This window comes from Macaca fascicularis, chromosome 8 (genome assembly GCF_037993035.2).
Source record: "Macaca fascicularis isolate 582-1 chromosome 8, T2T-MFA8v1.1".
NCBI classification, from domain to species: Eukaryota; Metazoa; Chordata; class Mammalia; order Primates; family Cercopithecidae; genus Macaca; species Macaca fascicularis.
In genome coordinates this window covers 96,676,016-96,689,186 of record NC_088382.1, presented here as the reverse complement: position 1 = coordinate 96,689,186, position 13,171 = coordinate 96,676,016, and the positions used below count along the sequence as shown (strand labels likewise).

At 36.9% G+C, this 13,171-nt stretch overlaps 1 protein-coding gene across 2 annotated transcripts in view; it reads right to left on the bottom strand.

The window, feature by feature from the left end:
* Positions 1-13,171, bottom strand: part of CNBD1 (cyclic nucleotide binding domain containing 1) — a 785,154-nt gene that overhangs the window by 702,306 nt on the left and 69,677 nt on the right. For both annotated transcript variants that reach the window (XM_065519430.1, XM_045398475.2), the window contains exon 4: positions 9,178-9,336. In XM_065519430.1, the coding sequence (XP_065375502.1) occupies positions 9,178-9,336 (159 nt within the window). The remainder of the gene's footprint in view (positions 1-9,177; positions 9,337-13,171) is intronic.

Sequence of the window (13,171 nt, the reverse complement as noted above, 5' to 3'; positions counted from 1 at the left end):
AAAAAAATCAAATAAAAATGGATTAAAGTCTTAAATCTAAGAACACAAACTATGAAATTACTATGAAACACTGGAAAACATCTCTAGGACATTGGTTTGGGCAAAAAATTCTTGAGTAATAACCCGCAAGCACAGGCAACCAAAGCAAAAATGGAGAAATGAGATCACATCAGGTTGTAAAGTTTATGCACAGTGAAGGAAACAATCAACAAAATGAAGAGACAGTCAACAGAACGGGAGAAAATATTTGCAAACTACCCCTCTGACAAGGGATTAATAACCAGCATAGATAAGAAGCTCAAAAAACTCTGTAAGAAAGAATTTAATAATCTGATTTAAAATTGGCCAAAGATATGAATAGATGTTTCTCAAAAAAATGACATAAAAATGGCAAATAGGCATATGAAAAGATGCTCAACATCAATGATCATCAGAGAAATGCAAATCAAAACTACAATAAGGTATCATCTCACCCTAGTTTAAGTGGTTTATACCCAAAAGACAGGCAATAACAAATGCTGGTGAGGATGCAGAGAAAAGGGAACACTTGTACAGTGTTGGTGAGAATGTAAATCAGTACAAGAACTGTGAATAACAATTTAAGGTTCCTGAAAAAACTAAAATTAGAAATATATTATCCAGCAATCCCACTGCTGTGTATATGCCCAAAAGAAAGGAAATCAGTATATTGAAGAGATATCTCCACTCCCACATTTATTGTAGCACTGTTCACATTAGCCAAGATTTGGAAGCAGCCTAAATGTCCATCAACAGAAGAATGGATAAAGAAAATGTGGTACATATACACAATGGAGTACCATTCAGCCATACGTAATAATGAGCTCCTGTCATTTGTAACAACATGGATGGAACTGAAGGTCATTATAGTAAATGAAATCAGGCACAGAAAGACAAACATCACATGGTCTCACTTATGTGTGGGATATAAAAATCAAAACAATTGAACTCATGAACATAGAGTGTAGAAGTATGGTTACCAGAGGCTGTGAAGGGTAGTAGGGTGGTTGGGAGGAGGTAGGGATGGCTAAAGGATACCAAAAAAATAGAATACATAAGATCCACTATTTGATAGCACGACAGGATGACTATAGTCAATAATTTAATTGTGCATTTTAAAATACATAAAATAGTATAATTGGAATGTTTGTAACACAAAGGATAAATGCCTGAGGGCAGGAACACCCCATTCTCCACGATGTCATTATTATTCATAGCACGCCTGTATCAAAACATCTTGTGTGCCCCATAAATATATACATCTACTATGTACCCACAAAAATAAAAAAATGAAAAGTGAAAAGTAGTACTTGGAAATTTTTAACAAGAATATGGTCATAATTATCAGATTACAAAAAAAAAAAATGAAATGGAGCATGAATGCTCCAGGGAAGAATTTTTGTCCAATGTAGATTTCACATCAGTCTAGCTGACAAATATCTAATGAAGAAGAAAGAACATTTAACCATACACTGATGGACCTTGCTGTACAACAAGCCCAATTTAGTGGCTCATTTGGAAACCAAATTTTATGTAAGCCATCAAATAGGTAGAGTCACACACACATCTCCTTAGAACCACAAATGGATACTGCAAACGTACTAAGGACATCTGACCACATTTTTCATCTCTGTAGCCAAACCAAGCCTATTATAATATCACCTTTGAATATTTAACCAATTAAACCACCATTTTCTTAGACTAAACGTTCAGTGGATGAAAGAGGAGAGACAAATAAGGAATTATGTTGCAGGTTTTTAGAGACTGCCAAGTAGTTTATTACTTCTCCGCAGATAGACCCAGGTTTTGACTGGCAACAGCGACCATGCAGACCCACACTCTGCTAGAAACAACCAAATCTTGCCAAAATTTTCTAGATATTGTATGAGTTCAGCCTGGACTTAATTATCTATGTTTCCCTAAAATGGTTCTTCATACCATGAGGTAACTCCTCGAGTACAAAAGCATTCTACTCATACATATAAAGTACAATGGCATGTATGTGAAACTAAGTCATTTTAATAAATGTAGGACTAATATTCAAGATGATTTTAATAGTCTATAAGAATAACTGCATGAGGAAGGCAAGTAATATTTTTGCATAGTCAGACATTAAATCTTTTAATGAAATCATGGATTTTTGCGATAGTTCAACAGATAATTGTTACGAGAAATATTCTTAAAAGACTTTGTGTTCCATTATGTTATTAAATCTATAATACAACACATGATAAAAATTCCCAATAAAGTCATAAGATTCTCATGTCTCAGTGCATGACAAGCACTTTCTGTTACACTTATAAACCTAATATTAATAAGAAAGAACTTACACTAAACACTTACTAAGACATTTCTATGGAAAAATAAAATGCAAAACCATGTCACCCAAAACAAGAAGCCTCAGCTTTAATAGTCACATCTATGCTGAAATAATACATCTATACAGTGAAAAAATAACTTTTTATAAGAAATATTATAATAGATGTTTGCTTATGTCCAAACAATAGAACAAAGCTATCAAGATACAATTATTTTTGAATACTAGTTAATATATGATCAAACAGTAGTTTCTTAAACTCCTGTATGAAAATTTTCCCAGCAACTTTGTAAATGAATGCAAATATATGATAAATAAGTAATATCTGTTATTTATTCATAAGTTGTAGGAGAAATTTGAATATTCTTTCTTGAAGAAATTAAAAATGAAATACATTATTATTCAGAGACACCAGGAACCCCTTTATAATTCAACTATGGCAAGAACATAGCCAAGTCTTTTGTTAAAAAGCAGTCACAATATGTAACATTCTTTGGGAAAGGGGAGATTGACATTCACACAGGGCCTAAAACGGACCAAGTAATGTTTGGGGCTTTACATTCTAACTGTGTTTAGGCTTCACAACAATGATGACTCTATGAGATTAATAATCGTGCCCATTTTATAGATTAGTGCATTAAATTTTTAGAGGGAGAAATTTGCTCAATATCATACAACTAATGATTAGGGGAGTCCAGTTGAGAACACAGTTCTTTCTGACTCTGCAGGCCAGGCATTTTGCAACATGTACATCCCAAATGCAACTTTCAATCTAGCTGCCACAGACAAAACAAGATGCAGTGTGACACGCTTTTAGAATACCAATCTACTGTCAATGAGTTTTTAATTTCTGTCCTTTGCTAACTCATTTTAACACAAATAATTCTCTTCCTTTATTTCCCATTCTTCTGTCATAAATGATCACCATTTGTGTCAGAAATCTAAATTCCTTTCAGTACCACACCATTCTTTATTAACCTATGTTACCTTTTAACTTCAAAGAGAAATTTTCTTTTCTAGATGTGAACCCCCTTCCACTCCATTGCAGTGCAGTTTTCCTCCAAAATACTGTATTTTTTCACAAATTAATAGCCCCACAAAGTGTTTTTCTTTGATCAGCATGCAGCCCTTAAATATAGTTTGAGACTGCAATTCCTCATCTTATGTGCCATTTCACCAGAGGACAACAGCGTAAGAACCATATTGCATTTGGCTTTTAAACAGCCTGAATCTAAAAGGCAAAAATCCTGATGTTCTTCCAGGGAGCAATTCCTCCGAGTCATTCCTGAGAAGTGGCTTTGCATCACTGCTCTACTGAAACATAATGATCTTCAGCTGCCTCATTCCCTCAAAGGAAACATCGTTAACTGGAGACAGTAGAAGAAAAAACAATCGGGCCAAGTTTTCTCAGAGGATCTTAATCTGCATTTCACAGCTCATTTATAAGTCCCTCTCTTCTCCTACCCTTTCTACAACTCCCACAAATACACACAAACATAACTTTTTTCCCCAGAAATTAGTCATTTATAAAGAAACTAATTATTTTTACCATAGTATTTTATAATTACATTTTAAAAGCCACTGTTGTTATAGGCACTGCAGTCAAATACCAACATGTGAGAGCATCAGATGATTTGCCCAGCATTCTCCATCATATGAGTGGTTAAATTGAGCAATGAACCTGATTTGCTTCAAGGACTATCTATTCAACCCTGCTCATGTCTTAAACAGAGAGAGAAAATCAAATCATGTCAAATCTAAATCCCTAACACAGAATATGGGCCACTTTCATCTCACACCTAGACAAATTTCACAGCTTTCTAACAGGTCACCCTGAATCTCCTTTTGGCATCCACAGTCTACCATCCACACGTGACCTTTTGCCATGTAAATCATAACGTGCCAATCATACCAAGGTTGAAATCCCTTCATGGCCCATGAGACCCTAAATGATAATCTGGTCCCTGGCTACTTCTGAAGCCCTATTTCCACGAGGTCTCCCATCTGACTCATGCACTTTCACAACAATGACCTTCTTGCCAATTATTGTGGTTTTTGTTAATTTGTTTTTCTATTTGCAGACCATGTTGCAATACCTGGGCTCTTGCACTTGTGTTCTTTCCCTAGAACGCACTTCTTCAAGGTATTTAATTGTCTCTCTCTCTCTCTTCTCTTTCTCCTATTTCATAAAATCTGACTTCTCTGATCATTTCCATCATTCTCTAACCCCTTATTCTGCATTAGCTTTTCTTGCTAGCACTTATCACTAACTGACAGAATATATATGTGTTTAGTATCTCTTACATTAGAACGTAAGCTCCATGAGGGCAAAGGTATTGTGTGTTCCCACAGTCCCAATACCAGGAATACTGACAGAAACACAGAAGAGTTCAAAAGTGTATGTTGGATTCATTAATTAATGGATGAAAACTAAAATGAGTCAAAATTATTTAGAAACTAAAATTCTAAGTCATGTTTCAGCTCCTAGATTTTAATATTATTTACTTACTATCATTTCCCCCTTCTTCTGAAATACTTTCTCTTTTGAAACGCTGCCCCTTTGCCAATTGCATGTAAACTCAGTAAAACTGCCTGTCAAAGTGTACTTCTCCCTCAGCATTTATTTAAGAGTGGGTACAAAAATAAACAACAATCTGACTCCTTATCCCTGAAATTAAGCTGTGAGCCTAGTGACTCCCAAATGCAAGTAGTTATAGCTGATTGATTCCAGTGTTGTACCTTGAAGAGACTTCCAGAGTTGCCTTAGAGTCCGTATCATCTCCGGCATCTTATTGTTGTTCTTCCATTCTGAGAGCTACCTGATGTTCTTCCATCAATCCCCGCTTCCCTTTTTGTTTGTTGTGATTGTTTTAATGAACCAGAGTCAGTTTCTTTTGCTTATGATCCAAAATCCTAATGAATACGCATGATAAACTTATATTCAATCTGATATGCCTTAAAATATAAAATTTTTAAAAGGGGCCTCCCAACTCTCTTTTTCTCACTCTGTCTCTTCTCTCCCTCTGACTGTCTGTTCAACAATCCTCTGGTTGCTCAAATCTCTCCTTTATGGTGGCACCACCACCATGACTTTAATGTTTCAAAATTATTATTTTTCTCATCTATCAGTATTTACTCAGAGCTGCTGACATGAAGTGGAAGTTAAGATGTAATTAACATGATTAAGCTATACCACACTGAGTTATTAATAATTAATAGTATCTTAATCTCATCAGACATATTTGCATTTTTTTTTTTTTTTTTTTTTGAGATGGAGTCTTGCTCTGTCACCAGGCTGGAGTGCAGTGGCCCGATCTTGGCTCACCTTCCAGGTTCAAGCAATTATCTTGCCTCAGCCTCCCAAGTAGCTGGGACTACAGGCACATGCCACCACACCCAGCTAATTTTTGTATTTTTAATAGAGATAGAGTTTCACCAGGTTGACCAGGATGGTCTCCATCTCTTGACCTCATTATTCATCCACCTTGGCCTCCCAGAGTGCTGGGATTACAGGTGTAAGCCACTGCACCCAGCCTGCATTTATTTAAAAAGCTACTGTGAGTCAAATTTTTTTTTTTAATTTTAGTCAGGATGACAAAGTGAAAAGTTTTAAAGTATAGAAGGTAACATTTTCAAAATTTCATTAGATAACATCACTGAAGCAGCCCATCAATCTGATCATGGTTGAATTAGTCAAAGATAAACAAAAGGCTACAGACCTGACAACTTATCCATCAATAAATAGATTTTAATTGAATTACTTTAGTGTTGTGTTTATAAAGCATACAACCTCATTGCGAATGTGATTAACAGAGTCACAAATAGATTGATGATGTTACTAAATGTGACCAAGGGAACACTCAATCCCCTTTCCTTAAATGTTGGGGGTGGGGACAGAATCTGTGGTTTGGGAATACTACAAAAGCGATGGGATATATAGGCCCTTGATTAGCTTATATCATACTTCACCTAGGCAGAATAACAGAGAGAAAAATAGACTCTCCCTTGCTAGCTTTGAAAATTTAAGCTTTTGTGTTGTGAGAGAGCTTGAGACAGTGCCATGTGGCAAGGATCTAGGGAGTATCTAGTACAAAGAGGGGCCCCTGCTGAATGTCATCATGAAAGTGGGAATGTCAGTCCTACAACCACAAGGAGTTGAATCCTACCAACAACCATTTGAGCTTGGAAGAGGATTCCATGCTGCAGAAATGGTCACAGCCCAGTGGACACTCTGATGAAGATTTGTGAGACACTGAGCAGAGGACCAGCTAAACTTCACCCTGAGAAATAATAAATGTATGTTTTTATAAGCCACTAAGTTTATGTTAATTAATTACAGAACAATAAGAAGCTAATACATTAGTGTCCCAAGGAGAAGAGGAGAGAAAAGGCATGTACTATAGAACATAAATTGTGGATTTAGTGCATACATTGCCCTTTTACTTACTATTAATAGCTTGTCATAGCTACTTCAAAGCATCGATGTGAGGATTAAATAAGAAATGTTATATAGAGAGCTTAAGGCTTTGTGTTAATATTAAACATCTCATAAAAGTGAGTTTCCTTCACATTTACTCTCCTATGGTAATTTGGTGGCTGTCACAGCAGTGAGTTTTGCCATGTCAAAGTCCTGGCTGCCCAATTCTGAGCCACTGAAAATGGGGATGTATATACTTCAGGACCTTCTCTACTCATCCATTTTCTCACACATAAGTGAGGAAGTGGGTTCTGGAAACTGACACTGATACAACATCTATTGTCCTAGGTATTTGGAAATAGGCCATTAAATAGCATCCATGGAGGTCCACAAAAGAATGCAGCAAAGTAACTTGTCTATTCTTCACTGTACTTGGATAGCCTTCTACCATGGTTCCTGCTTTTCGCAGTAGTCCACTGTTAAGAAGGTACTAGGCTTCTTACCCATTTGCAGTTTCCATTCTGACATTGACCTGGATTTACCTCCCAGTATTCTGACATTGCAGTGCAGAATCATAGCTGCTTGGAAGTCCCTGTTACTGACCTCCTGCATCTCAGATCAGAAACTTTGTTATCTGGAAACTGCTATCTCATTATAGTAAAAAAGATAGGAATCACCATTGCCATTAAAACTCTTACAGTCCAGCACAATCTGAAATCAGCAGAGTGATTCATGGGTTTCTGGAAACTAAAATTTGGAATCTAATGCAATATTAATCAACATTAGAGTTTAATGGAATTAAAGTGATTGCAGCATAGTATATCTTCAATCACTTTCAGTGTTTTAGTGATTTTCTACCAGTTAAAGAATATTTTTAACAAATTTCCTGTGCATATTCTAGTTGAATTTTCTAATTTTTTCAGCTTACAAGTTTAATTTTATTCTTCTATGACAGGTGGTTAAGATTTCCTTCTATAATTCCTTCGTACCTGCTTTACTGAAACGTGACTAGTATTCGTTGTTTCCTTTTTGTTATTATAAGTTAAGAGTATCAAAAATCTGACCATTCTCAACTTTCCTGGAAGCTCTGATCATATTTCCTCAAATTTGCAATCATAGTCATGTGTCACTTAACAACGGGGATACCTGAGAAATCTGTCATCATGCGATGCGATTTTGTCATTCTGTAAACATCACAGAGTACACTTAAACAAACCTAGATAGTGTAGTCTACTACACACATAGGCCAGCTGGTCTAGCCTGTTGCTCCTAGGCTACAAACCTGTACAGCATGTTACTGCACTGTATACTGTAGCAGTTATACCATAATGGTATTTGTGTATCTAAACAAAGAAAAAGTTCATTCTTCAGAACATAAATGTCAAATTTTTAATTACTCATTCCCTGCTATTGAATTTTTTATGAAGACAATTCTAGTCTTGAGACTTTTGGTTTTGTTCCTATTATCAATCTCAATTCCAATATCACATATTCTAGTTGAATTTCTTTTTTTCAGCTTACAAGTTTAATTTTACTCCCCTATGACAGGTGGTAAAGATTTTCTTCTATAATTTCCATGGTCCTCGTTTAACTTTAATTTTATTCACAAATCCAACACCATCTTTTGTAATCAGCCTCCACTCAGATTTAATCTTCTCTTACACACCAATCCTTCTCCAGACAGTTGTGTCCCTATTAGAGCACAAAGTATTCTAGGAAATTAAAGCCAATGGGGACAGGTGCAGTGGCTAACGCCTGTAATCCCGGGCCGTGGGAGGCCGAGGATCACCTGAGGTCAGGAGTTCGAGACCAGCCTGGCCAACATGGTGAAACCCCATCTCTACTAAAAACACAAAAATTAGCCAGGTATGGTGGCAGGTGCCTGTAATCCCAGCTGAGGCAGGAGAATCACTCGAACCCAGGAGGTTGCAATAAGCCCAGATCATGCCATTGAGGCAGAGGTTGCAGTAAGCCGAGATCATGCCATTGCACTCCAGCCTGGGGCACAAGAGCAAGACTTAGTCTCAAAAAAAAAAAAAAAAAAAAAAAAGGAATGTGTGGTAAGTTTATTTAAAGACTCCTGGATGAGGAAGACAGCTTAAATTCTGTGAAAAACCTTCAGATAACCATAAGCTAAGGACATCCTTAACATAATTGTGAAATATCAGTAAATAATATGTATTATGCTTGCAGCTTAATTTTAAAATAATGGGTCACAGGTTTAGCATTATATCCATGACACACCATGAAGACTGAATTCATGAAGATTGTATTTATATAGAAATAAAATCTCCAGTGTGTCCATCTCTTCTGAATCAACCACAAGTGCTATATCATAACTAAAGTACACTTATCCAACAACAATAAACAAAGACATTCCAAAGAATTACTCAACTAAAAGAAGGAGTATAATTTAAATACTTACAATTTCTTTAAGATAGCTAGGAATTCTTCAAAGTTCTCTGTGGCTCTTTTTGGTCTATATAAATTATGGCCACCATGTGCTCTCTCAACATAGACACCTACATTGTGAGAATCATCAGGTTGTTGATGTTGACTTTCCTCTTTGCCTTCACTGAGTTCCCTGAACAAGAAAATAGAGTATTTTATGCTGTTGTATACTGCACAAAAATTATTTACAGGGACTTTTAACTATATTACCAGGAGTATAAATGCACTGTTTTGAGAAAATTTGTCAATTTAAGAACATATTCTTTTTAAATGCATTAGAATGTTTCAATCATGATAGCACAGTTATATATGTCATTCTGTTAAATGTAGAACTTAGAATATATGAAGTATTTTCAATGTATAGAATTTGATTACATGTATTATAACTGTCCTGAGCAAATGAAACACCTTTAATAATATATTAGGCTTACATAATTTAGGAAAATATTTCAAGCCAATGGCTAACATCCTTTATACTCACGAACACTTGTTTTTCAGTGTTGTTTTAGCACCAAGGATAAAATTATATTATTTAACTTGTATTTACCCCTGGTAATCTATAAACATCTTGGAAGATAGCCACCATATCTTATTCTTGTGCTATGGTATGTTCTATACCTAAGTCCCTAAGAGATGTACAAATAAATGACTATTTCCCATTCATATTTCTAGGATCAAGCATTTCTATTAAAAGGCCATTGAAAACTTATAGGCAAGAAATCCAACCAGTGCTGCCTATCTTTAAGAAAAAAAATAGTAAGTTAGGTTGCAGAAATGAATCTGGATTACATCTTGATAACAGACCTTTAATTATATACATAGGAAGATTAAAAATTAAATATAAGATATTATGTGGAATCATAATAGCAATAGTAAATTATCACATTAACATGCAACTTGTTGCATTCTTAAATGTGCTGGCTACTCTGCTAAACATTATGCGCACATCATCTCATTAACACTAACCATGTGATACCGTTTGGCTGTGTCCCCACCCAAATCTCATCTTGAATTGTAGCTCCCATAATTCCCATGTCTCACTAGAGGGACCCAGTAGGAGATAATGGAATCATGGGGGCAGATCTTTCCCGGGCTGTTCTTATGATAGTGAGTAAGTCTCACAAGATCTGATGGTTTTATAAAGGAGAGTTCTCCTACACAAGCTCCCTATTTGCCTGCTCCCATGTAAGACATGACTTTGCTCCTCATTTGCCTTCCGACATGATTGTGAGGTCTCCCTAGTCAAGTGGAACTGTGAGTCTATTAAACCGCTTTCCCTGATAAATTACCCAGTGTTGGGTATGTCTTTATTAGCCGTGTGAGAACAGATGAATACAGAAAATTGGTACCAGTAAAGTGTGGAAGTTACTTTGGAACTGGGCAACAGGCAGAGATTGCAACAGTTTGGAAGGCTCAGAAGAAGACAGGAAGATGTGGGAAATTTTGTAACTTCCGATAGACTTGATGAATGGCTTTGACCAAAATGCTGATAGAGATGTCAGCAAAAAAGTCCAGGCTGAGTTGGTCTCAGATGGAGATGAACTTGTTGGAAACTTAAATAAAGGTGACTCTTGCTATGTTTTAGCAGAGACTGGCAGCCTTTTGCACCTGCCCTAGTGATCTGTGGCACTTTGAACTTGAGGGAGATGATTTAGAGTATCTAGCAGAAGAAATTTCCAAGCTGCAAAGTGTTCAAGAGGTGACTTGGGTGCTATAAAATGCATTCAGCTTTATGTATTCAGAAAGATAAAGTTTGGAATTGGAACTTATGTTTAAAAGGGAAGCAGAGCATAAAAGTTCAGAAAATTTGCAGCCTGACAATGGAGTAGAAAAGAAAAACCTATTTTCTGAGGAGAAATTCAAGCTGGTTGCAGAAACTTGCATAAGTAACAAGGAGCCAAATGGTAATCTCCAAGACAATGGGGAAAATGTCTCCAGACCATGTCAGAGACCTTCATGGCAGCCCCTACCATCACAAGCCACATGGCCAAGGAGGAAAAAATGGTTTCATGGGTCTCACCCAGAGCCTTGCTGCTTTGTACAGTCTCAGGACTCAGTGCCCCATGTCCCAGCCATGGCTAAAAGGGGCCAACGTAGAGGTCAGGCCATTGCTTCAGAGAGTACAAGTCTACACATGGTGTTGAGCCTGCAGGTGCACAGAAGTCAAAAATTGAGGTTTGGGAACCTCTGCCTAGATTTCAGAGTCTCATAGGCAGATGAGACCTGCCTTGGCTCAGATAACACTTTGGACTGTGGACTTTTGAGTTAATGCTGAAATGAGTTAAGACTTTAGGGGACTGTTGGGAAGACATAATTAGTTTTGAAATGTGAGGACATGAGATTTTGGAGGGGCCAGGGTCAGAATGATATGGTTTAGCTGTGTCCCTCACCCAAATCCCATCTTGAATTGTAGCTCCTTAATTCCCACATGTTGTGGGAGGGACCCAGTGGGAGGTAATTGAATCATGGGGGTAGGTCTTTCCCATGCTGTTCTCACAATAGTAAGTCTCATGAGATCTGATGGTTTTATAAAGGAGAGTTTCCCTACACAAGCTCTCTCTTTGCCTGCTGCCATGTAAGATGTGACTTTGCCCCTCCTCCACCTTCTACCATGACTGTGAGGCCTACCCCAGCCATGTGGAACTGTTAGTCAACTAAACCTCTTTCCTTTATAAATTACTCAGTCTCAGGTATGTCTTTATTAGCAGTGTGAGAACAGATGAATACACAATATACCATGTGAGTAGGCAATATTAGCCTCAGTTTATAAAATAAGGAAACTGTAACTAAAAGAGTTTATATAAATTTTCTAAACTCTCACAGCTAGTAGAGTTGGAAAGACTTTCTTCATCCTTCTGCTTTTCACAATTACCTGTACCTTTGAATTTTTAATAAAGCTTGATACTGGGTAAAATCTGATTCTTAGAAGTCTAATTTGGTAACCTACTTCTTTATATTATTCTCAATCCCTATAGTCTTTTTTTTTTTTTTTTTTTTTTTTCTGAGACAGAGTCTTGCCCTGTTGCCCAGGCTGGAGTGTGGTGGTGCAATCTCGGCTCACTGCAAGCTCCTCTTCCTGGGTTCACATCATTCTCCTGCCTCATCCTCCTGAGTAGCTGGGACTACAGGAGCCCACCACCACAACTGGTTAATGTTTTTGTATTTTTATGTAGAGACAGGGACTCATGGTGTTAGCCAGGATGGTTTCGTTCTCCTGACCTCATGATCCACCTGCCTCTGCCTCCTGAAGTGCTTCGATTATAGGTGTGAGCCACCGCGCTTGGCCTCAATCCCTACATATTTTTTTTCCAAACAAATTCTACATGTTCCATAAGATTTTTACAAAATACATAACATTTGTATTATCATATTACTTGTATATGTGTGATAATATTTCTGTATCTAATGTAATTAGGAGTTTTTAATTTTATAATTTGAATGATCACTGTGGTTGTAGAGTAAAACTGTTTTTCCCTTTTTCTTTAGTAGTCAGCTACATTACTTAGCTCACCCTTTTCAGTTGGTTATCTTAAGGATTTTTCAGGTAGTAATAAAAAGAGGCACAGATAAAACAAAGTAGAAAGAAATATATTGCTTTAAATGCACTTTCTTTTTTTTTTTTTTTTTTTTTTTTTTGAGAAGGGATCTTTGTTACCCAGGCTGGAGTACAATGGCATGATCTTGGCTTACTGCAACCTCTGCCTCCCAGCTCACGTGATCCTCCCACCTCAGCCTCTCAAGTAGCTGGTACTACAGGTGCAAACCAATGCCCAGCTACTTTTTTTTTAAGAGATAGTTTTTGCCACGTTGGCCAGGCTAGTCTCAAACTCCTGAGCTCAAAGTGATGCACTCCTGCCTCAACCTCCCAAAGTGCTACGATTATAGGCATGAGTCACTACGCTCAGACCCCGAATGCATGTTTTTTAAAAAAGAAAAACTGACAATTCATGAGCTAAGGTTTGATCTCA